This window comes from Silene latifolia, chromosome 3 (assembly GCF_048544455.1).
Source record: "Silene latifolia isolate original U9 population chromosome 3, ASM4854445v1, whole genome shotgun sequence".
Taxonomy (NCBI): Eukaryota; Viridiplantae; Streptophyta; class Magnoliopsida; order Caryophyllales; family Caryophyllaceae; genus Silene; species Silene latifolia.
In genome coordinates this window covers 8,225,312-8,249,931 of record NC_133528.1, presented here as the reverse complement: position 1 = coordinate 8,249,931, position 24,620 = coordinate 8,225,312, and the positions used below count along the sequence as shown (strand labels likewise).

The window sequence follows — 24,620 nt, the reverse complement described above, 5'->3', positions numbered from 1 at the left end:
GGAAGTATTAGCCTGATAGAAAGCAAATAAAACCGTTACAATAACGGTTATATTTTTGTTTTCAGACCGTCTCATAACAAAATTCACACGGTACTTCTCTCATTTTGGATCGAGTTTTTAAACCGTTACTCATTAGAGAAGATTACGTTGCTCCAGCTGTCGATAAGATACTCTCGATAATTAAAACCCGGAATCTCCCAATCTTCAACCTAAAGTAAAAGTAAGTTCTGAATTTGACCATTAAAAATCGAGTCGAAACTAAAACCTAAAGTAAAAGTAAGTTCTGAATTTGACCATTAAAAATCGAGTCGAAACTAAATTGAAATAGTAAGAGGTGAAGTAGGAGGGAATTGTCCCACTTGTCGATACTCTTGATAACAATTCTTCTTATTGTTGACGTCATCCGTCTATAGCTTTAGACGGATAGTGTCCGTCTAAAGTGAGAATTTGTGTCTCGATAATTAATTAAAACCCTGAATCTCCCGCTCTTTGCCCCAAACCAAAACAAGAGCAACCAAGCTCTAAATTTGAACACTGAAAAATCGAACCGAAATCAAACCGAATTAGAGCGAGAGGTAGAAGATGAAGATGAATAGCGAAGAAGACGTAGAGAGAATGCGAGGAATCGTCGGTGACTGTGTAAGCAAACACTTATACTCGTCCGCCATTTTCTTCGCCGACAAGGTCGCCGCAGTAACTTGCGACGCCGGCGATATCTACATGCTTGCGCAAGCTCTTTTCCTCGGCCGCCATTTTCGTCGAGCTTATCATCTTCTCAACTCCTCGCTTGTTGTTCATCGCGACCTTCGCTTCCTCTACCTCGCCGCCAAATGCCTCGTATGTTGCTAATTTCTTCTTGTTTATTCGCAATTTTTCTGATTGATTAATTGTTTCGGTAATTGTGATTGTGTTGCGAAGCGTAGTTTAAAGTGATAAATTTTGATTTCTTCGTGTTTTGTGTTCTTCCTTGATATGAATTATTGCAATTGATTGATTGATTGATTGATTGATTGATCGAGAAATTGTGATTGAGTTGTGAAGCGGTGTTGAAAGTGATACATTTTGATGTCTTGTAGTAGCCTTCTGTGTTGATAGTTAAATTGAGTGTACTAGTGTAGCTAATTGCAATTTTTGTTAGTTTTGCTTCATTGATATGGAAACATTGCTAGTGAGTGTAGCTAATTACTTCTTGTTTCTTCGCAATTGATTGATTGATTGAGTTGTGAAGCGTAGTTTGAAGTGATACATTTTGATTTTAAGTAGTAGTAGTAATAGTAGTAACTATATTGTGTAATTTGTAGGATTGTTGCTGCTGTTAGTGTATCATTGCGGAGTTGTGTAGGATATGCAACTGCAATTGAATTGTGAAGCACTGATTTAAGTGATACATTTTGAATTCAAACAGGAGTAGTTAAGTGTGTTTTTTGTAGGATTGTCGCTGCTGTTTGTGTTTCGTTTGAGGATTTGGTGTAGGTTATCATTAATTTTGTCATTTTTGTGCATATCTAGTATTTCAGTATGTTCTTTGTAGGATTGTTGCTGCTGTTAATTTCAAGTTTTTTGCTTCATTTATTCGAATTAATTGAAATTGAGATATTAAGGAATGCTTATGATTGTTAGTTTTAGTTTGGTGTTGGTTTACCAATTAATTGATTGAGTGATTTGGAAAGTGTATTTGAGTTGTGAAGCGGTGTTTAGAGTGATATATTTCGATTTTTAGTTGTTAAATGTGCTATTTGTTGGATTGGTGACGTGGTTATTATTTCATTTGGGACTTGTGTAGGATATGCGGTCAAGTTCATGTATGTGTTGGGGTAGGTTCTTAAGGAAAATTTAATGAGGTGCTGTGGTTTAGTTCATTGTACTACTTGAGAATGTAGTAATTGTTTGTATTTTGAGTTAGAAATTACGTGGAGATGAATTTGAATCGTGTGCTGTTCTGATGAGTAAAGGACAATTTAATGTGTTCAGTTTGATTCAGCAATTTAGGTGATAATTTCGTTTATAATTTAATTTTTTTTTGGTGTTAAATTTTTGCTGATGTGGCACAGGAGGAGTTAAAAGAATGGGATCAGTGTTTACAACTGCTTGGAGATGCTAAAGTTGATGAACATGGCCATGTCAACGACTCAAAAGATGGCAATGCCATGTATCTTGATAAGGATGGAGAAGATCGTGAGATCAATGTGAGTTTTTACTTTCTGGTCTTTGGGTCTTGCTTCAGTTACTTGTATTTTGATCTTTCTTCAAGTATTGATGTTAGCAAGCATTTAATGGATAACATTATCAAAATTACGGTTGTTCTTGCGCATTGGATTGGCTGTGTAGTTGAGGGTTTTAGTAGCATCATGTTGATATCAACACAAAGATGAAACTTGGGATTATGAGGCATAGGTACGGCACTACCGGGGCTTCTTAGACACTGACGTATGACGTATCTTATATGTAATTCAGTAATATTCCTACCCCGTCTCAGGATGGGGTTTGTTCCTTATAATTAGAGTTTGGGCCAGGAGATGTTATGGAAACTTTATTTCATTGTGGTTTCTTAATATTTCGTTGTGGTTTCGGTTGAATGGAGATGTGTTTGCTGGCTTGTGATTGGTTATTTAGTTTTGAGGATGCTCCGATAATTGGCTGGAGTATTTATGATTTTCAACACTTGAAATTTTTCTGTTTCTGCAGATTGCAGCGGCTATATGTTTTCTGAGAGGAAGAGCTTATGAGGCACTGGAAAATCGTGCCCAAGCACGCCTTTGGTGAGCCGCTTCACAATCATGCTTGTTTTTTCTGTTAATAATTTCATCTTTTCACGTATCCATTTATCATGTTATTTAAACTTAACTTGATTTGACAAAACATCTCACATTTCATGCCTATTTAGGTATAAAGCTGCTATCAAAGCTGATCCTTTGTGCTATGAGGTATGTTTGTGATGTTTGAGCGGTATTTGCATACTTCTTTTTCCTGTGTGCATTTGACATATTAGTTTCTTGTTTTAACTTGTCTGTATACGAGAAGTTGAGATGCTGCTTGCCTAAAATTTGATTTTTTTTTTCTACTCACTTAACTACAAAATGGATAGATTGCGGCATTTCATCTTCCTTTAAATTTCCCTCTTCTCTCTGGCTTTTAGATTATGCAGGTTACCTTCCCAAATTCTGGGTTATACCTGCATTGTTCTAGTGGACATAATTAATGAAGAATGTACATATTCTTACTGCTGATTTTTTTATGCTTTCTAGGCTCTGGAGCGTCTTATTGAAAATCATATGCTTACATGTGAGGAAGGTATAGGAAAAATCTTGTTGATTTGGTTTCGTTATGAGATACTTAAAACTATTGAAATATGTTTACATGCTGTTTTATTGTCTTGTGGGGATTTCAGTTCCATACATCACAATTTTATGGAAACTATAAGTAGGTGTATATAGTACCCTAATTAATTTATCAGCTATTTTTCTTTTGTTTTATTTAAATAGTTTATGTGTCTGATTTTCAGAATCCAATTTGATTTCTTCACTGCAATTCAGTCGTCAAGATGGGTGGCTTTGTTCATTTTACTCTTGCCTTGTAACAAAAGTAAGTACTTTCTTGATCTGCAGTGGAACACATGGCACAAAGATGCCATATTGTTACAAGCAATATTTATTTTCCTGTGTTGCAGACTATTGTTTATCTCTGTGATGGGTGTATTTTAGCTGATAAAGCACACCATAAATTCAGGCAGATGATATATTAAAAAAATTAATACATGTTGCTGTTAGTGACTTTTAATTGATAGTTTACATGTCTAAAACATGTCTTTTAGACATGTCCGTGACTATCATTTTTTTTCTGATATTGTGTTTCCAGCATGACAAAGATGATGTAATTGAAGACAAATTTAAAGATCTTGAAAAAGAAAATATCACTGCTTCATCAGATTCGTCCTTCACAGGAACATTGAAGAACAACACAGATCTTTTGGCATGCAAAGCTGAATACTACCATCAATGTGGTGAATATCAGAAATGTTTTGAACTAACTTCTCTGTGAGTATGTATCATTGTTTTCGTATTTCTTACACTACTAGTACTCTGCTGCAAATGTCGGAGTGTCGGACTAGGTCCATATCCAAGTGTCATGAGTCGAGTTCATGTTGCTTAAGAAAATTCTTTTGTGGCTTTTGTGCTAACTGAAAATTCTTTTTCACATCAGACAATCATCACTTCACTTAAGTTTACTTTATTTGGACCTAACGATATTTGCTTGCTGTATTTCATTCATTCAGGTTGCTTGAGAAAGATCATTTTCATCTCAAGTGTACGCAGGTACATTTGGCTGCTGCCATGGAGCTCAACCAGTCTAATGAGCTCTATATGATGGCATGCAATCTAGTCAAGGACTTTCCTCAAAAGTAAGAAAAACCCTATCATAGTTCATCACAGTTTTTTTATTAGATAAGAACATTGTTTTATTGCTGTTATAACAAATTAGTTCTCCCATGATGTATCTCAGAAGTACAGATATACACACAAGTAATAGGAATAATTATAATAGTTGGGCCTCAACCATCACCTTAAGGTGTTGGTTGAGATGGTTCATCTATCAATGGTGTAAATATACTTCTTCTTAGAAACCATATACCCAAAACATCTACAAGCAGAATCCTTAAAGGAAATACAAGAAGCTTTAGGACCGAGAATTCGATTAATATCCTTACGATTATACAATTCATAATCAAAACCTTGAGGAACATGAATAGTTTTATTAGGATCACCATCTTGAACAATGATCAAATGGTATGGTTGGAAAAAAGGGCGCCATATTTTGAGGAAATCAAGGTTTCTAATTGTTGGTATGACTATGTCTAGTTCATCTTTGAGCAATGGTGTTGGTGTGATTGATGATGTTCCTGCCATTGTTATTGTTGTCGTGATTGGAGATGGGAAGAGGGGTGTTTGAAGGTTTGTGTGAGGGGAAGGTGTGGTTTGTGTGAGTATTTATGTATGGAGATTAGGAGGGTAATTGGGGGAATGATGAGTTGAGGACCTATTATAAAGGTTATGGTTGAGGCCCAACTATTATAATTATTCCTATTAACAAGTACATGTCAAACGTAGGAATCGGCTATTTTTTAGAGCCAAAATCATGGGTTTTGTCTTGGAATTGGGTGTTCAGTGTCAGTATAATTATACCCATGTCTAAGAGCATCCGCAAAGGTGGAAACTTACCTCCCCAAATGCCCTCTCTCTCATCAAATGGGAAACCTCACCATTGCACATACCTCCCCATAATATGAGGTTCCACTGTTTTTAGGGAAGGTCCCCAAAGAAAGAGTAAGGGTAATTTGTATACTTTTGGGGAGGTTCCCAAATTTTAGGTGTAAATTAATATTGTTGAGGAGCCCCATTGTTGCATAGATGGAGATATAAATTAGGGAGGGTAGATGGAAAAGTTAGTGGAAAATGAGGTGGACGAATAAAAGAAAGAGAGAGAAAATATGGGGCACCTCACCTTTACATATGCTCTAAGTGTCAACTGTCCGACACATGTATTAGAGGAAAAAAACGAAGACTAAGCAACGTTGGTAGCACTAACCACCCTTACCCAATTACTTGCTCTGTTTATGTTTTGAGGCCGCTCTATCAAGTTCATACTCTGTAGATGAATCTATGCGCTCTTTGACCAGATCTTGGGGATGACTATTTATACTCCTTACCTCAGTTCATCTTGCATTAATCTTAAGCTATCCTATGTCAGTAAGCCATTTGAAGTTGCTAAATGACTTTGTATTTTGGAGTTAGTCTTTGTTTTGCATGCTTTTTTCATCAGTAATTTTGACCTTTTCTTCTTCTTTCAGGGCTCTGTCATGGTTTGCTGTAGGGTGCTACTATTTCTGCATAAAAAAATATGATCAATCAAGGCGATACTTTTGGTATGGCTCGACTCACATCTAAATGTAGTCATCTCCTTCCTAGAATCCCTGTCCCTCTTTAAAAAGTACGTTGTAGATTAGAAAACTAAAGAATGAGCTTGGGCAACAGTGTTGATATAATTTGACAAAGTCCCTATTTGTACTGAGATATCTTTTCGTCCTTTTATTTCTTAAAAAATTTAGCTTCTACTATATCGCTAAGAGAAACTATGATTACAATGATTTGAGGATAGGAGTCCTCTTAAGGATGATTGAAGATCAATAAAAGAAAATAAAATTAAATAGCATTCCTATTATGCCATAAAGGCATAAACCATTGTTTTGAATATTGGGAGGAACCCTTCTAGAGTAGTGCCAAGGAGAAGCAAGGATCATCACCCTATTGGAGTACTGGGTACATGTTATTGGGTGTGTACAAAGTAATAACGTATCTCCTGTTAAGAAGTAGAGCAATTTTGACTTTCGGCAGAGGACCATCATTGCTTACTCTTGGTATAGTTGTATAAAAGTATCTGAATGTCCTTTGCTTTATCAATTTCAGCAAAGCAACAAATTTAGAAGGCTCATTTTTGCCTGCTTGGATTGGTCAAGGGAATGCATATGCTGCACTAGAGGAAGGTGATCAAGCAATGTTGTCTTATCGGACTGCTGCTCGTTTGTTTCCTGGGTATTCTTCATGGCCTTTTCTAGTATTGAAATTTCGGGACTGTTCCTCTTTTTAAACCGCTTATTTTCCACTATTGGTTAAAACTTGAAAGTGTGATTGCATCCTTGTAAGACATTGTGGTTATTCTTAGAGTAATGCTATTGCTGAATTTGATTGAGTTATTTGTCTTTTTATTTGTCAACTATTTGCATACAGTCTCAATTAAGATGAGATGGAATCCATCTGGCTTTATGGAATATGTTGGTATCCGCCAGTATTCCATTGCGCACTGCCAGCCTATGATGGTGGCTGTTCTGCTTTTGAGACTTGAGAGTAGTCGTACAATATGCTACTGTTATTCACTCGTGGAGTTTTGGGGCATTTGACATTTTGACTAGGATAGTTAAAGCATTGTTATTCACTGTTGTTATTCAAGTCCGTGGCATTGTTGTTTTGGTGGTGTGGTCTGTGTCAGTTATCACCTACGAATTCTACCTTTTACACATTGCAACTTGATCTTTCAATATTCCAGGTGTCACCTACCGACCTTGTACATAGGCATGGAATACATGCGAACACACAGCTTCAAACTTGCAGAACAGGTTAGCACTATATTAAACAATTACTTCCTTTGGTCTCCTCTTTGTTTCCTTCAATCAGCTCTTGTACTTTTGAGATGGAACATACTAAAAGAGAAGCAATAGTAAACCGCCTCAGTCAAGACATAATCTGGAACCTTTGCTCTTCGCGTCTTTGAAGATTGTATGACTACTCATGGAGTGACATGCATGGTATCAAAATCTGGGCCACAAGATCGCATGGTGTCGACAATCGAGTGATCAAGACTAAAAGCGAAACTTGACACCATACTCCCAAATGTCATTAAGTTTATATCATGCCTGTGATTTTACTGTTTCTTGTTGTAGATGTTATATGCTCTGGTAGTTTCCTAGTTTCCTCTTGTGCGTATAACTTAAGGGCATCAACTTATTTTTGTTTTGTTTCAGTTTTTCTTACAGGCAAAGACAATTTGCTCGTCTGATCCTCTTGTATACAATGAACTAGGTGTTGTCGCCTATCACATGAAGGAGTATGTGTCTTTCCCTTCTCAGCTTATATCCTGATAAGCCTTATTGTTATATTTGTTCCAAAAGCTTGTGTTCCAAATTTATTTTCTGAAGTCTTGTAATCATCAAACTAATTCTCATCTTGGCAAAAGAGGGAAGTATTGAAATGGTTGAGTGGCATTTCTCTCGGATCTGCATTTCTCTCTGAATAAGTTTTACAGTTTGGTAACTTTTACTTTATTATGGGACATGGTCTATCTGTAGCTGTGTTTGAAGGCGTAGTTCTGACTTCTTAGTGTTACTTGGTCAAGTGATTTACTTCCATATCCGTGTGATTTGTGATTCTTTACTCAGTACATTTCATGTAATTTCTAATGGAACTTGTGTCCCCCTAAAAAACTTGATAAATGTTCATTGGATAATTGGGTTTTCTATGGTTTTATTTTCATAGAAGTTCTCCGGCGAACTTTTCTAGTTCTGATATGGGTTATATCTTATGTGCCTGTTTACTGTGATTATCACAACTATAGACTGTTTAGGCAATTATTTTCTAATGGTGTTCGTAGATATTTAGGATGAAATGGGCACGACTTATATGATGTGATTCACTGGTTTAATGACTATATACAGTCATATTCCTCAATCTGCTATCTCTTCGAAATTTTCAGGTACAAAAAAGCAGTTCGGTGGTTTGAAAAAACATTGTTAATTATCCCAACATCTATTAACGAATTATGGGAATCCACCGTGGTTAACCTCGCGCATGCTTACAGAAAATTAAGGTATCCCCTCGTCTAAGTCATTTTACTTGTGATGCAAGAGACTTAGTTCTTAGCTTCGAGACTTGGTGTGGTTATTCTGCTTCTTGATGGTGTAAACTGTAACGAGATACTTGGCTTCAGTGCTTAGTTCTGCTTCCGTGTTTCAGGATGTATGGTGAGGCTATCAAACAATATGAAAAAGCACTTACACTTTCAACCAAGAGTTTAAGCACTTATTCAGGCCTTGCATACACTTATCACCTGCAGGTAACCGTGTTTTTAATATTTCATTTTCGCAAGTGTCTAAGATTTGTCTCCAGTTTGGATTTGTCTCGAGTTTACACTTTTTTTTGTTAAATTTATGGATAATTTTAAAGGTGTTGGTTATTAGTATTACTAATATGGGAATGAACTTCGGGAGAATTTCCTACTAACTAGACGGAATAGGCAATTAACCGTCCTTTTTTCAGTTCCACTGTACAGTGGAACTGAGATTTCACGGGAAATTTTGATGCGTATGCAACTAAACAAATCTCTGTTTTTTTCCCCAATTCTTACGAATTCAAATCTGATGTGAATCAAAGTGGCTATTCGAAAGATTCAATTACTGTAGTAGTGGTGAATGTTGACAAATTAATTCCAAATATTCGACGAGACTATTTTGCATGTGAGGCCTAGTCACCCACCTCTTGAACTTGTATGATGCAGGGAGATTGCAACGCCGCGATCACAAATTATCACAAGGTAGAAGAATTTCATGTATTTCTTTTTCATTATGATATCATTGTCTTGTTAATTTGTTCTTATTAATTGATCTAATAAAGAAAGTTAAATTGTTTGAAACAGGCATTATGGCTAAAGCCTGATGATCAGTTCTGCACAGAGATGTTAACTCTGGCACTTGCCGAGGAGAGCCATCGTGATCCCGATTCCATACCTGGATTGCTAGCTTAATCTGCAATTCACATTCCTGTCCTAGATTACATTTAGGTGTTCAATACAAAACAGCTATTTTTTCGATAGAATTATTATATACTACTCATTTACAACTGTATCATTATTGGCTTATTGCAATGTTAATATTTGCATTCCTGTTGTAACATTTTTGTGGTAATATGGGCTTCTCGTCTTCTTCGTAGTAATTCCGCTTCAATCTGAATCTTGATTAGTGATTTCTGTTGTAGCGAAGTTAAGAATTAACACGTCACCTCAATCTGAATCTTGATTAGTGATTTCTGTTGTAGCGAAGTTGAAATAAGACGTGAACATGAAAGGATTTGATTTAGGCTGTTTCTGACTTGTTTTTAGTTCCTGAAAGTAGTCCCTATGAAATTATCATAGATTTCTTCGACAAAAAAAAAAACACGGAAACCTCAACAAAGTCGTCCCCAAACATACACAGTAATGGTAAAGACTGAACAAATGTTGAAGAAACCAAACACCCATAGTTTGTTTATTAAAGAATTATGGAAGCAGTACAGTTTACACACAATGGTACATCGAAAAAATACACGGGTAATTCCGAAAAAATGTGCAGAAATTTCCAGCTAAAATCCAGATAAACACTAAAGCACAGCAACTCTTGGTCTCTTACACATCTTCCCCTCTTGGCTACTAAACCTTGAAAAATCTCATCTGTTGAAACTCAACCGGAACGGGAGGATACGACAACTTACAAACCTCTGCACAATGAAACAACACAAATATAATGCAGAAAAAAAACTGACTTATTAAAAATAAAATCATGTAGGATTAAGGCTTCGTTTGGTTGCTCATCCAATTCATGGGAATTCTAGAATCCCATGAATTGGGATTTTTAAAGCTTGTTTGGTTAAAACTCCTAGGAATTTCCAACTCCTACATGATGGGGGAATTTAACTATCTATCCCCCTCATGGTCATTGGAAATTCCTAGGAAAGTAAAACTCCAACATGGCAACCAAACGGATTATTGTAATTCACGTGAATTTCAATGTAGGAATTAAACTCCCTTGCATTGCAAATTAACACGTCAATGTAATTCCCGTATCAACCAAACGAGCCCTAAATCTCAGATTCTGGTCTTGGTCACCGTATTGATTGCCGTGGCCTATATTTGCCTAAAATGGAGTAATGGTAACTTCAAAAACCATGATAACTCAAATCAAAAACCATGATAACTCAATCACGAGAGGGTGTCCTATCGTGGCCGACAATTAAAAGCCTAGTTTCAAAATACATTTAAAGTGGTTAATCAAACCAACAACCCAAAGAAATAATAATAAGAGATGTAAACGAGACAAGACTCAGAGTAAAACCTATGCTCGGAAGATTATCATCAATCTACTACCAACTCAAAACTTGAGGGCAGCCGTAAGTCCGGCCTTTTTACTCATCATTGTCTACTTTTTAATACTACTATCACAAATCCAATGCACAAAAAATCAATCAATAAATAAAAACATGTTCAAAACCTGAGGAATTTTTCAAACCTAATACTCGCTCCGTCAATTCCATACGTTTGATCAATATATGTACGTCGTATTTTAATCACACGTATGGAACTGGAATGGACGGATGGAGTACATGAATTATTTTTGCCATTGTTTGTGTAATTGTGTTGGTAGGGTTTTTGATTGGAAGCGCTCAAGAAAGAGACCGTCAGATTTTGGAAGGGTTTTATAGAAAACCTGCATTCTTCTCTCCCCATATTTTATGTAATGGGCCTGCCTGTTGGTTCAACAACTGGCTTGTATGGTGAACACTCCTTTCTATTCATGGAACCCGACTTATCCGTCCGGTCAGCTATTTTAGTCGAGATGGACTTGTGTGAGCGATCGTTCATTTTTTTTATTTTTCTATTTTTACAAGGGAACCCGCAATCACTGTCTTTGGTGCACACTGCGTAAACTCTCAGGTATCTACGAGGCTTGAATCTAAGTTTTTGCTAATATTCTTGTGCCCAATATTAGGGCTTTCTTTTTTTTAGACCCAATTCAATTCAGTTCACGTGGTTCAAGTCCATAAGAACGAGGACTAAGAATGTCATCGAGACGAGTAAAACCAATGTCATTGTCCAATCAAATCAAGATGATTTTTTTCAGGGTAATCATGATGAATTGTGTGTATACTCCATTGTCAATTCACAATAAATAAAAACGACCAATCGAAAGTAAAAAGTAACTCCAATCTCGTGATGACAATTTCGCTAGCAACTGGAAAAGTGCTACAAACATCATAATTTGTCTTCCTTATCTGAGGTTAAGTTGCAAGTGTTCGATATTCTCAATCACATTTCAGCCTTGCAACACCTAGAATGTACTGATTCAGATTGTCACCAAAGACCTCGGTAGAGAACGAGTCTACGACATGCTGACGGGCTTCCAAGCCCATTTTCCGCGCTAATTCAACATTTTCAACAAGCTTCGCCATAGCGCAAGAGAAGTCGTTTGGAGTAGGATCACACAGGAATCCCGTCACTTCGTGCTTGACAGTCTCTGTGGGACCCCCACTGTTACAAGCGATAACTGGTTTATAGGCTGCCATGGCTTCCAGCGGTACAATGCCAAAGTGCTCATCCTAATTATAGTAAGGTAACATACCAAATATTAGTGATCAGACTGCAAATTTTCAAAAGGGTTGTCGTATTGCATTTAGTCTTTTATAAGACATGAGATGAGACCAACCCAAAGCCGAGTGTATTCTTCATTAAAAAGGGTTGATGGGTTGGTCGCAGATATAAAGACCCTCTAATATAAGTTTCTGTGAACAGATTTAGTAATGATAAAGAGGCGCACCTTTGGCGTATAAAGAACACAAAGGCACTCAGAAAGAAGGGCGTTTCTTTGATTAGTAGAGCAAGATGTTATGAAGTTGACTCGATCAGACACCCCTTCTCTTTGTGCTAAGAATTTAAGTTCTTCCAAGTACTCAACATTTTCTCTCAGCCTTTTATCATAGCCACCTGAAAGACATACAAGAACAAGCCCGAAAGAGGTCAGTCCTTCAATAAGAGAATGCAACAGATCAACCGTCGGCCAATGTCCATCACATGTCACTTTCCAATAAAAGAGTGTTTATTTTGACAGACTGAGATTGATAGATGAAAATATTTCAAAGAGAGGTAAAAAGCCCATTACTGATTGCCTAAAGCCCTAAACCATGCTGAAAGAAACGCACAATGAAGCTGAACCGAAGTGTCACAACTAGAAGAAAGAAGTGAACTTGTTGCTACTGTTCAGACTTCAGAGGCACAACACACCTCGCAGATAGGAAATGAATAACAAGAAAAGGCGACATGTGTAAAGGAGACTTTTTGAACACTATAAAAGCCAATAAACAGCAGTAGGAAAATTTAAAAAAAGAGCAGTCATCGCTGATTAATAAAAAAGAAATGGATTTGTCGAAGGACGTGAAAGACACGAGTATACCCACGGAAAAATAAAAATCCACTACCACCAATTCGTTCAAAAGTGCACTTTTACCATCAAAACTTTATCTTATGAAAGGAGAGCACACCGTCAGATGTATGAGAATTCAATTACGAGGGTCACAGACCAGAACGACTAACTAAACAAATGACTGAAACAGGTCACGTTTCCGGTGACCAAACAAGGTTTTGCACATCAATGCAGAATTGCAGATTCTAAATCAATATGAGAAAGAACATAAAGGAGAGCTAGACAAAAGCCTCGCAGAAGGGGGGTATGTGGAATAGAATGAGTATCAAGTACTTGCCAGCAATAGTCAGTGTAACATCATTTCCATTCTTAGCCTTGTGACTGTCCAGCTTGGCAAATGCGGAAATTGCTAAATCAATGTTCTTCTTTCTCTCAAAGCGGTTGATTGACAGGAAGTTCATTCTGTAAAATTGTTACAGAATAAATTTCATTTAATGTACATTCCCAAAAAGGGCTTTCAGCAATATCCATAGTTCAAGGACACCTAGAACTAGAAAATACCAAGGATATGCAAGCATGTTCGTTACTTAGATGCATGAGATTCACCAAACTGGTCGACATTGACTGCTGGATACAGAACTGCTGGTCGAACTCCTTTGGCGTTTAAATGATTAAATGTGTTTGCGAAAGTTGAAGCAGTAAATTTACTGTTCACTAGAATTAAATCTGCCATTCCTGTTAATTCAAAAACATGGAGAAATTACATCCACTAAACAGTTAAAGTAACATGAATAGTTAGAACAGCAAAGCAAAGCCAATGCAAAGATGCAAGACTGACCTGTTGTCCTTTCCTCCATAAAATCTATCGGCTTTCTATATATTTTCCTCAGCAATGTTGTATGCTTGGCCAACAGCATATCTGGAAAATGACAATAAAAGACGACCTGCAAGCGAAAAGTGTAACTATATCATTGAGATTCGTATCACAGTATACTCTTCCTTAACACCTAAACAGAGCAAGAATGATCACCTTCATTGACCTTTTGAGCTTCAATACAGGAATGACGATGGACACTTGATCGGCCAAGATAACATCATATGATGGCCACATGAGCAAAATACAAAGTGCAACGAAAAGGCATCGGATATACGCACATACAGCATGGAGCCGGTAGAATATATGCCGTGGTAAGAAATCACCATACACAGTAACTGGAAAGCTACCTGGATCATAAAAAGGAATACATTACCAACAACATAATGGTGGGGCCTACAAACATTGTCATGAGATAGAAGAAATATCCACCAAATTTAAAGAGGAACAGTATAAACATAAATAAAAACTCGAAAATATGTACATAGTAAGACAGTCAACTGAAAACCAAAAAAAATATGCGCAAAAAGAGAGATTTACCACTAAGAGTTTCTTCAAAACACCGGCTCCTATCATGATGTGAAGTAAAGATGTGTACACTGTGACCATGGGAGGTTAATTCCATTGCAGCATCTACAACCAACCTCTCTGCTCCTCCTAGACAACATAGTGAAATTTCCGCATATAAATGTTAAATTCACACCAATTTAAATTTCAGCTCACTTATCATGTGACAAAGCACCACAAACTAATGTTACCATAAATTCGCCTTTGGTCAAGCACACCAGAACAAGCTAGTACCATGCCTGATACTATCATATACCTAAGGCAATATATTGTCGATAAACAGTGGTGGAATCAGGCGAGGGCTAGCAGGTGAAAAAACTTGCAACTTTTAAACTTTTCTAATCTTTTCTCTGTCACTCTACTCACATTACTAGATCAAACTTCTGGTAATTTTTCGCCCCCCTAACTACAAATCCTGAGTCCGCCTCTGTTGATAAAAGTCTAAATGTGCAATTATATATCATCAATGAGTAGAACAAATCAGAATTAAGCCCCTAAAATGACCGGTAAATCTTCTACTAAACAATCTATTCCCAACAACGCTAAATCCAAATACGCTGAGAATTACGGTATTCGCCACACGAAACTCACTAAATGCCTAAATCCAAACCCTAACATTCCGCAAAATCTTCATCACTCTCATCATACCACGCACTCACGCAGCAACAATCAACCATTACCGGAACTAAAACAACATAAACACAGGAACATTCCAATGGTATCTACTACGCAAAATCGAAAAGCTTCGTACGCATAAATTGAAGTTCATAAGCTAATTCCGACATGAACGATTGAAATTGCTGCAATTGAAGATAAGATCAAAAGAACAAAGTTTTGAGATAAATTAAAGTATACCTATACCGAGATCTGGATGAATTAATGCGATATTCAACTTTGAATTATGCTTTTCCTTCGTCTTTTTCTCCATCGTCGCCATTGATTGATCGTCCTAGCGAAGAAGATGTTCAATTTTTCGCAGAAATGAGTCCGACCTTCTTAGTTCTTTCTATCGTGAAATAATAGTCATTCGGTTTTCACGTTATTTTTACTGTTCGTAATACTTCAATCTACCTAGTATATTGGCTCCTACTTTTTAGGGATGAAAAAAGCCATTTTTTATGTAGGGACCGCCACTATCTTAGTAGATTTAATTACATTTCTATTCTTTTGTTACTCTTATTTAATTACCGATTAAAACTTTACACCAAACTATACATTATACAATTACTGACATGATATTTTATAAATTTTCGTAAACATCTTATCTATATTAATAAAAAAGACAATACTCAATCCTCAGCGCGCCACGTCATTAATGCAGATTTTTTTTTTTTTTTTTTTTGGAAATTCATGTTATGGTGGGACCCGTGAGTGTACAATGTATTTATTTCTTCATATTTCCGTCTTTTCAAACATGCGATAAATTCAAATTCTATGAAATAATATTATGAAAAAATCCTATGAATTAATATTATGAAATAATTTTATACATTCCGTGTAAATAAAATTAATAACATATACGCAGAATGAATTACAAATGCGAGTAAATGAAATTGAATTACAATTTTTAAAACAAAATTACATAATAATAAAATTACATAATTTCAAGAAGGAATAACATTTATATACGGGATCGAACATAAAACGCAAATGAATTACATACATAATTTTTTAAAACTACATGGTACAATATTTTTTGTTTAAAAAATAAATCTTGACGGAGTATTTACTTGGAGTATAAAATATTCATGTATTTTGATTAATATTATTGTACCATGCAGCAACACCATCACAACATAATTTTTTAAAACTACATGGTACAAATTTTTTTGTTTAAAAAATCAATTATGACGGAGTATTTATTTGGAATATAAAACTCGGCAACTTAACTATCAGCCGCGTACACCGAAAATGGTATGTGACAATGATAGGCAACCGAGTTAATTTAGTCTTCAACTAGAATTTAAAGCAAATTTTAAATATTTTTTTACTGTAAAAAACAAATAAATTTAAATTTAAATTACAAGTGATTAAAAATTTTTTAATAATTTTTTTTTAATAAATAATTCACAATTGTTGTAATAAATATTTTTTTTAATAATAACACCACGATAAGTTAACAGTCGAAAAACTTTAAAATATGTTCTTTTTAGAAAAAATAATCCTCTCAGATCTGTATAGTGTATCATGAAATTTTTCAATTTTTAGAATAACTTGCATATGTTAAAGTTGATTATATTAGATTATATTTCTTTTATCCAGATGTAAAGTTTTTTATGTATGCAATTTTTATTTACAATAATAGATTATGTTATTTCCTTATAAACCCGTGTATGTGAACACGTGTTTGTAACAAATTTAAACATAAATTATGTAGATCGTAGATTTAGACCAACTAGATAAGTACAATAGAAATGCAAAAACAAATATACATCCAAAAATATTAATACTGGCCCAAATACATACCCGTGCAATTTTGCACGGGTTTAAAACTAGTTTATTATTAATAAGGTTGCCCATAACCTAGCTAGAGCTGAATTGGGCTTGTAGGTTTCCTTTTATTTACAGCTGCCAAAAAAAAAAAAAAAAAAAAGTTTAGTCCGGATTCGATAAGGGTAAGACTTTGAGAGCGTTTATATCCAAATTCGCTTATCCATAATTTGTGAAAGCTTTCGATGCACTTTTTGTTTAAGATTTGGAAGTCGTCTCTTGACGTAAATACGGTCGAGTTGCTAGCGATTTAAAAAAAAAAAAGTATGAAGTTGTTTATAGGGAAATCATTTCCTTCATTTAGAGATTACGGTCTTATCTTTTCGAAAATACTACAAAATGAAAAAGTGAAACCACATTATTATTTACAGTAATTTGTAAAGAACCATCTAATAAATAGCCTTTAGTCAATAACTCATTGACCAATTACCAAAGAGTTAATGAGTTATTAGCACTTTTCATATTTTATGTTTCCATTATATTGGTCATCTCTTTGTGCATGAGACCAGGGTAGAGGTCGGTTCTTGTAAATTCGTATTTTTTATGACCCATAAATAAAATAAAGTCGAAAATAATGCCGAAACTATAGGAGCATCTTTCAAAATTATTTTTGTTTTTTTTGTAGAACTATGAACAAAAACTTTACAATGATAAAAAAAAAAGAATATACAGTTATTTTTCTAATCTGAATGTAATTTTGAAATCCTCTGTTTTTATCTACAAGATTACACAACAATTTGACAAAAATGAATTATCATCTAAAGATCATCAGCAAGGCCACCAAACAGAGAAATAGAACAAGAGACTTGAGTAAATGTTCTTGCAATTTCACTGTTCTCCTTCAATAAACCATCACTCTATCCTTCCTGCAAATGAAGCAAAGAATCGAAAAAGAGTATTAAACTTCGGTTTCAGAACTTATTTCTGAATCCCACATGGCGGCCTGTCTCCGAGGCTGCAGCATAACCAAAGGCAAAATAAAAGACGAGAAACGTACCAAAATGTATGCATGAAAATCCGGATTTATGTAAGAAAGGAGTTTTGTCATGAGGATTAACTAGACTCCAAAATCTCGAGTTCAGCCCACCATAATGGTGAGAAGCGAGAAGTAGCAGCATCTTGAGAGATTTTAATTACTTCTTTCAGTTTGGAGGTTATTTCTCTAACAGTAGGTCTCTGTCTCGGATCTTTTGTACAGTCATTGATAACCTCACATATAACCTCAAGGTCGCCGTTCCTGAAGGATTTTAGACTGGGATCAACCAAGTTACTATACTTTTCCTTATCACTTAAACACTCGAGAGCCTGAAATGTGCAGGACAAACTTCTGAGTACACAATCAAATCGAAATCATCCAATATTTACGTTAATTAAAATTCTTTTTTGTCAGAAATGAGGCGCAATGGCTAATATATAGCACAGGGAAAGCAATTTGAAAATGGGTTCTATCGTACTCTGCATCTTTGTCGCTCCATTTTAAGTTTTAACTACTAGGTCAAGAATTCTTTGGTGCCATCAACAGTTTCAGACTGCCAATGTGACCAGAATAGTAGAATACAATGATCATAATCATGCTGGAGCCAAACATGATAAAACCAAACCGATCTATACAAAACAGCTCGATGTAGAACCGATCTAGAACAGTCAGCCTCATCCCCCTTTATTATATACTTAAAGAATAAGAAATCTCCAAATTTTCCCGCCTAAATGAATTTGGCTATAATTGGGCTTTATTTATATCATATCTGTAATTGGGCTTTTATTATATCAAATCTGTAATTGGGTTTTCATTATATTATATCTACAACTGGATTATACTGAAGTTTTACTTTTCCACCGATTAATACAAAACATTAATAATAATAAATTTTATAATTAAATATCAAATTGAGTTAAATATTAGGTTTTATAATTGTTACTTCGTATTTTCTTTAATATTCCTATCTAAAAAACCGCGCATTCGCGCGGGATCTATACTAGTAGTGACTAATTTTTAACAAAAAACCAAAAGACACAACCAGTAACGACCCGGAAATGACACAACTGACTAAACCAATAACCATTGACTTGAAAACGACCTGAGATGTCTGTAGTCTGTACTGAAAATGACATGGAAGCACGCACACGAAATGATCTGTATCCCTAATGACCCAAGCCAAACCCAACCCAAATGTCCTGCACTCGGCACTCCTGCTTGCTAAGTCTAGCCTGGACGCACTGTATCATTGTACGCTTACTGCGCTAATTGTAAGTTTGTAATACTTAAGTTGGTATTTCCATAAAAAAGGAGGTCAAAGAAAAAAGAAAAGATTTTTCATAGTAAAGGGAGCTTGCCTGCTTTTTAAGAGGCTTTGTTGAAATGATTTCAAGCAACAGTATCCCCAGATTGTAGACATTTTCTTCACGGCTTGGGCCAGGGTTAGAGTGCAAAGGTTCTGATTCTTCACCCTCGGAGATCTTTGCCTTAGCTCCAATATCTGCCCAGAAAGTAACATCTGCAACCTGAACATTCATAGAAAAATTAGTCATTATATCAAGTTTTTCAGGGTATGATCAAGGAAAGTGTTGGAACAATTTCGAACATCCCACCAAAAGCATACTCTCTCAGTCGCATATAGATGCCCGCATTTCCAGCTAGATTCATTCCAATTACGGAGTATAACCCACGTCATAGAGCCAAGTAAATTAAGAGCAAGCTCGGAAGTGTCAAATACGAGGTGAACTTCCTTTTTAGTATAGACAGGCATTCGAGGAAATTCCTCTTTTGCTTAGAAGTAAACTTTACCCGAATGTACCTAATATTTTGAGGAGTGAGGGAGGTGGGACTTTGATTTACATGATCAAAAGGCCATTAAACTTGAAGTTGTGTAGTGAATAAAAACAGCAGATTCAAAAATATAGACAGCTGCACCACAAAAGACCCATCTTCTGAAACGATGTAGTCTACAACCTAAGTCAATCACTGACATACCTTTGCAGCATAGTCGTCTGTAAGAAGGATTGCATCCGACTGCAGATTTGGATGGAAGACAGGTGGATTGAGTTCATGGTGCATGTATTCAAGACAATAACAAGTCCCCATGATAATTCTCATTCTAGTTGTCCAGTCAAGATGGTCCATATCCTTAACTGAGAAGAAAGAGAAGAACAACAGAAAAAATGTACAATCATTGTTCAGTAGGACACTCAAAGTCTCAAATTAATGCCAAATCTTCTCATTTTAGCTGGTAATTCTGATTTTTACCATGTAAGTGCTCGTATAGGTTTCCATTTGGAGCATATTCAAAGACCATCATCCTCACGAATGGATCTTCCTCCTCGCAATAGCCAAGAAGATTTACAAAATTTTTGTGGTTGATTTTCGAAAATGTGTCAATCTGAACAAGGCAAACTAGAAAACCTTAGTTATAATGCAGGATAAGTAATTTTAACCTAATCACTCTGCAGTCTGCACTAAAGTGACTAAAGTAGTCACAAAAGCTTGTAGTTTTCTTAGCACAAGTCTCCAGAACCACTCCAAAGACCAAAAAGATAAGTTTCTGTGATGGTTTTACATGTTCCGGAACGATGACAAATCCGTGTGAGCAAATCATAAATGTTCTATTCTTTAACCACCATACTACTTTCCATTTAGTAAAACTCAGCATGATTTCTTATTATGATTTGACGTTGATAATCTGACAGAATATATCTATGAGCTCAATGAGCAACAATAGACTGAATAAGTCAAGAAGGGGCCTATTTCACCTAGCTTAGCTGCAAAAATCATTGAAATGTGGTACTCAAAACCTGGGTTTGACCAGTCAGCATCAAAATCGCCCTCGCATAAACAATTAACCATGGAAGGGAAAATATTTGAGAAGAATTATAGACCTTTCTCTTAAATTCCCTCTCGGCATGGGAAGACCACTGATATGATGACCTAATAGAGGTGGATAAGACAGCAATCTCCACCCCACTTGACAGAATTCCCTTGTACATCAAACATCCTGAGAAAGTTTCGATTATGTTGCTAAAATCTTCGCAGGCTGTCTGGAGTTCACCTGAATTCAATCTGGGGACTCCTGCAAGCCAAAATTGAAAAGGTTCATCGGGTCAAAATACCTCCCATCAGACACCCACGATCACATCCATGGTATTAAGTATTGTTTCCAGAAGGATTAGGGAAAACAAGTTATCGAGTTCTAATCTCAGCCATTGTATCATAAATGTGGTTAATACCGCCTCAAAATACAGTTGTAGTAACCTTCACAAATCACAATGCAGCCCAGATTTAATACCATGATCCTATCATATCAGCATTGTGAGACTCTCATAATAATAAGATTATCATAAGATTTACTCGTAATTTCTCTCTTTGAATTAAACTTTTCTTTGCCATAATGGTTCAGTTCCTATTAGTATCAATGATACAAGTCGGATCCTAGATGTAAAAGTGTATAAGAAAGGAGGTTCCCTTCTCTATCGAAATAAATGAATTTTCGCGAAGACAAAACAAAAATTAACCAAATTTGCCCGATGTAGAAGCAATCAAGAAAGCGCGCATAGGTGAATATAGGGTTGGTCTCATATAATATAAACATGAGACATTATTTCAGGAAACCAATTTTACAAGACTTACCTGTTACAAAAACCTTGCTCAGACGATGTAGCAGTGCTGCATTCTGTGCATTCACAGCCTTAACTCCACGATAACGCCTCAACCCAACGAGTGCGAAACACAAAGAAGCAACAACGGATACAAATAGCGCTCCAGCAATAATGATTTTTGTGGGAGAACTAGGGTCTTGCCGTTGTCGAAACCCATTCTGTGAGACTTCAGGACTTGTATGCTGGACGGGCGCAATTTGCTTTTTTAATACAGCTGGAAAAGCCCCACTTCTTGAGACAGATGCTGTTCCCGGTGGTGAGAGCATAGGGCTACTTACAGGTACAGCTGCAAGATTGCTTGATTCTTTAAACAAACGACGGCGTGCAGTATTTTCCACTGAACCTGATACCATGAGGGTGATATGCATAAGAACTTCAGTCAAGAACTTAATAAGCAAATTTAATATATATAATTCACAAGAACTGACTTGGTACATTAAGGCAGCAATTATTTCCATCAGTATGAAGACAGCACTTCCGATATTTGGTCTTCAAACTGCGAAGAAATTGTCAACATAAGAAAACCAACAATGTTTGTTATTGTTATCAGAAATCACAAATATGAGAGTGATTTTAATCGTAGTGAAATAGCATTAACACTTACCGAGAATCATCCTGGACATAGCTCTTCAGTTGATTCAAATTACGCCTTAAGAAACTGCCAGGTAAATTTTATATGAGTTTCCAATACAGCAACAATACATGTCGCGAATATATTTTGAGTTAGACTAAGAACCATATACAGGAATCAGAAAGGAAGGAGAAAATGGGAAGACTAAAATGTCGATAACAATAGCTGTGTTTCCTCAAAAAGAAATATCATTACTAGTAAGTCAATGCATATCAATCAGGTTGATCACAATTTTAGTTTTCCCATAGAAATCACCTCAGAAAAGAAATCACTAATCAGTAGTATGATTGGCATCAATTTAATACATAAGACATCTCACCAACGACCATTTTTTTCGATGTAGTCTTTTACTCCAGCTGCAGCTGACATGAGTCGTTGATTGCACTCTGATTCCAGAAGATAATCAAACATCCGAACTTCAGGAGGAATGCCTTCATGTAAATTGTTGCCACAAAGTGACCTGTAACACAAATACACAATAGAAGACACGCAGAATGATTATGACGATTACATATACACCATTTATTCATCGGGATTCACCAACATTTTTTTGGAACACTCAAATTAATTAAGTACATTTCCACTTTGGGAGAGATGTAATCCGAAAAAAAATGACCCATGATAGAGCGGGCCCTAATCATCTTTCACAATTTTTTTCAATTAATTCAAGTGAATGGAGAAATCAGCAATTAAAAAGCTTTCTTGAGCAAGGCACTCACAGGCATTTCAGTGATGGCATCACACCTATTTCTACTGGAACTGTTCCCGTCAAATTGTTGTAACTCAGGTCCAACAACTCAAGAAATTTCAGCTCACTGATCTCCTTAGGAATGGAACCTGACAGACGGTTATTTCTCATCACACTGTCAATGCAAAGAAAAGCAAAAACTGAGTCTAAGACAATAATGCAGAAAGTAGTAGATACACTACATGTCGAATTCATCCATAGGTTCATACATGAATACATAAACGACAAAAATCACAAAATTAAATAAAAAAAATGAATTACAACCAGGATTATCATGCAAATAAATACAAACATCAAAATAGAATTTAAGCCTCGAAGCTTACAGTGATCTCATATATCTAAGTCTTTTCAGGGCAGGTGCCAAAGTTCCTTGCAAAGAGAAACCACTGAGATCCCTGCATCAAAGTCAAGCAAGAACTAAAGCGAATTAACGAATTTTTTAAAGTTGCGCTAAAGGAGAAGGGTGGAACTTTAAGTAGCTGTTCATTGAGTGCGCGCGCCCACTTACAATATTTTTACTTTTCCATTCAGACATTCGACGCCTAACCACAAACATGGTTCAGAATGACTAATATTCCAGTTGGCAAAAGCTCCATAAGGATCATCTTCTATTCTTTCTCTAAACTCTAACAACGCTAATCCTACAAGGAAGAGAAGTCAGAAACATAAGCCAAACAAATAAATATAATGGGATTTTAGCAGCTCAGAAGTTAATTGAAGTCAAGGGTCAAGAACACAGACTTGTGCAAGATGGTCTCACATGTGAAACAAACCCACCAATCCAATAATTAAATGACAAACATAAGGAATTAGATTGGTCTGTAAGACCGTCTCGTACTCACTCAGGTCAACATATAGTCAATATAATGAATGAAAGATGGGTTAAATAACTGGAACGAAATGGAAACCAGGGATCAAACAAACCTTCTGGATTGAGGGAATCACACTCTCGAATCTCAGAAAGAACTGCTAACACCATGAACCAAGATAACTGGATTTCATACGGGTTCCACCTCTCTACCATTTTCTAGATGATGCTACTCCTAACAGATGATAACCGAATCATGTGGATCATTTAACCTAACAAAAACTAATAATCTTTGTTGCTCTACACTAGCTAGCCTCAGATCAACTTCTTCATGCTAATATTGATGATAACACTATACTTCTTAAAAACATGTTTAATTTCCATAAAGATAACGACTCCCAGGTACTTCATAGCACGTCCCATCACGCCATCTACCATGATTTTTCCTGCATTTACTCATTGCAAAATATTACGACTAAAATGGCAGTCTTAATTCGTTTATCAATCTTGAACCCTTTAAACCCCAAATTAAACGAGTCTTCTAACAACAACGGACATGAACAAACGGAAAATTCCCAAAAGAACATAAATGTCAGGGACTTTATTCACAATGTAAATTAAAGGAATCATATTACATCCAAAAAAAATGAAAACTTTCACACAAAATCAACACCAAAACTCCGAATTTTGACATGGGTCATTGCTAAATCCATTAAAACTCGATATTTCGATAAAATTCTTTAAGAAACAACAAAAAAATATCTGCCCACCAACTGTTCGATGAAATGCCTGACCCAAAGAAAAAATTGATTTCGTAATTTTAGCAAATGTAAGAAGAGTAAAACTTCAAAAAAGATATCTGGGTTTTGTTTTTCTATAGCAAATTGAAGGATGAAAACATTCTAATTCTAGTGTTCTTATATTTCCCTAAATTTTTTGCACACTTTTTTCTTATCCGTTGGTTAATTAGAGAGGGAAAAGCACGCAGAGAGTATAACGGTCACCACCAACTACTTTGTAAATTTCCCGCGATTTTCGTTGTAAAATAATAATTTCCTTTTATCTTTATATTATTCAACC

At 35.8% G+C, this 24,620-nt stretch overlaps 3 protein-coding genes, 1 long non-coding RNA gene and 1 other non-coding gene across 5 annotated transcripts; 1 reads left to right on the top strand and 4 right to left on the bottom strand.

Annotated features, from left to right (window-relative positions):
• Positions 1-480: 480 nt before the first annotated feature.
• Positions 481-9,536, top strand: LOC141647037 (anaphase-promoting complex subunit 6). The gene is made up of 16 exons (XM_074455072.1): positions 481-837; positions 2,052-2,186; positions 2,686-2,759; positions 2,885-2,924; positions 3,246-3,291; positions 3,503-3,582; positions 3,856-4,034; positions 4,274-4,399; positions 5,846-5,920; positions 6,462-6,587; positions 7,099-7,168; positions 7,574-7,656; positions 8,302-8,415; positions 8,562-8,661; positions 9,103-9,138; positions 9,241-9,536. The coding sequence occupies exons 1-16, from the start codon at positions 583-585 to the stop codon at positions 9,346-9,348; spliced, it is 1,647 nt and encodes a 548-aa protein (XP_074311173.1). The 5' UTR covers positions 481-582; the 3' UTR covers positions 9,349-9,536.
• Positions 9,537-9,819: 283 nt separating this feature from the next.
• On the bottom strand, positions 9,820-11,102 carry LOC141645879 (uncharacterized). Its single transcript, XR_012545202.1, has 2 exons — positions 10,847-11,102; positions 9,820-10,076 (listed from the first exon to the last, which is right to left on the bottom strand). It is a non-coding gene; the product is annotated as an uncharacterized LOC141645879 (long non-coding RNA).
• On the bottom strand, positions 10,674-10,776 carry LOC141650406 (small nucleolar RNA snoR113). The gene has a single exon (XR_012546444.1). It is a non-coding gene; the product is annotated as a small nucleolar RNA snoR113 (small nucleolar RNA).
• A 339-nt stretch (positions 11,103-11,441) lies between the features above and the next one.
• On the bottom strand, positions 11,442-15,277 carry LOC141647036 (uncharacterized). The gene is made up of 8 exons (XM_074455071.1): positions 15,069-15,277; positions 14,187-14,303; positions 13,803-13,996; positions 13,611-13,716; positions 13,360-13,507; positions 13,110-13,234; positions 12,170-12,336; positions 11,442-11,951 (listed from the first exon to the last, which is right to left on the bottom strand). The coding sequence occupies exons 1-8, from the start codon at positions 15,148-15,150 to the stop codon at positions 11,658-11,660; spliced, it is 1,233 nt and encodes a 410-aa protein (XP_074311172.1). The 5' UTR covers positions 15,151-15,277; the 3' UTR covers positions 11,442-11,657.
• Positions 15,278-17,279: 2,002 nt separating this feature from the next.
• Positions 17,280-24,552, bottom strand: LOC141647035 (protein MALE DISCOVERER 1-like). The gene is made up of 14 exons (XM_074455069.1): positions 23,657-24,552; positions 23,241-23,373; positions 23,056-23,127; positions 22,704-22,847; positions 22,304-22,444; positions 21,958-22,011; positions 21,782-21,849; positions 21,325-21,696; positions 20,577-20,767; positions 19,948-20,080; positions 19,675-19,832; positions 19,038-19,205; positions 17,701-18,008; positions 17,280-17,569 (listed from the first exon to the last, which is right to left on the bottom strand). The coding sequence occupies exons 1-13, from the start codon at positions 23,754-23,756 to the stop codon at positions 17,757-17,759; spliced, it is 1,986 nt and encodes a 661-aa protein (XP_074311170.1). The 5' UTR covers positions 23,757-24,552; the 3' UTR covers positions 17,280-17,569; positions 17,701-17,756.
• Between the last annotated feature and the right edge of the window lie 68 nt (positions 24,553-24,620).

Bases quoted from the DNA above. Each gene is read 5' to 3' on its own strand.
- LOC141647037 (XM_074455072.1), top strand. From the start codon at position 583: ATGAAGATGAATAGCGAAGAAGACGTAGAGAGAATGCGAGGAATCGTC. The intron at 2,925-3,245 runs GTATGTTTGTGA...TATGCTTTCTAG, and splicing joins CTGATCCTTTGTGCTATGAG to GCTCTGGAGCGTCTTATTGA. The intron at 7,657-8,301 runs GTATGTGTCTTT...CGAAATTTTCAG, and splicing joins GTCGCCTATCACATGAAGGA to GTACAAAAAAGCAGTTCGGT.
- LOC141647035 (XM_074455069.1), bottom strand. From the start codon at position 23,756: ATGGTAGAGAGGTGGAACCCGTATGAAATCCAGTTATCTTGGTTCATG. The intron at 22,445-22,703 runs GTGAGTGCCTTG...TTTGTGTTACAG, and splicing joins ATGCCATCACTGAAATGCCT to GTCACTTTGTGGCAACAATT. The intron at 19,206-19,674 runs GTATGTCAGTGA...ATGAATGTTCAG, and splicing joins CAGACGACTATGCTGCAAAG to GTTGCAGATGTTACTTTCTG.
- LOC141647036 (XM_074455071.1), bottom strand. From the start codon at position 15,150: ATGGCGACGATGGAGAAAAAGACGAAGGAAAAGCATAATTCAAAGTTG. The intron at 13,235-13,359 runs GTAACGAACATG...ACAATTTTACAG, and splicing joins GGTGAATCTCATGCATCTAA to AATGAACTTCCTGTCAATCA. The intron at 12,337-13,109 runs GCAAGTACTTGA...TATGTCTTTCAG, and splicing joins TGTTACACTGACTATTGCTG to GTGGCTATGATAAAAGGCTG.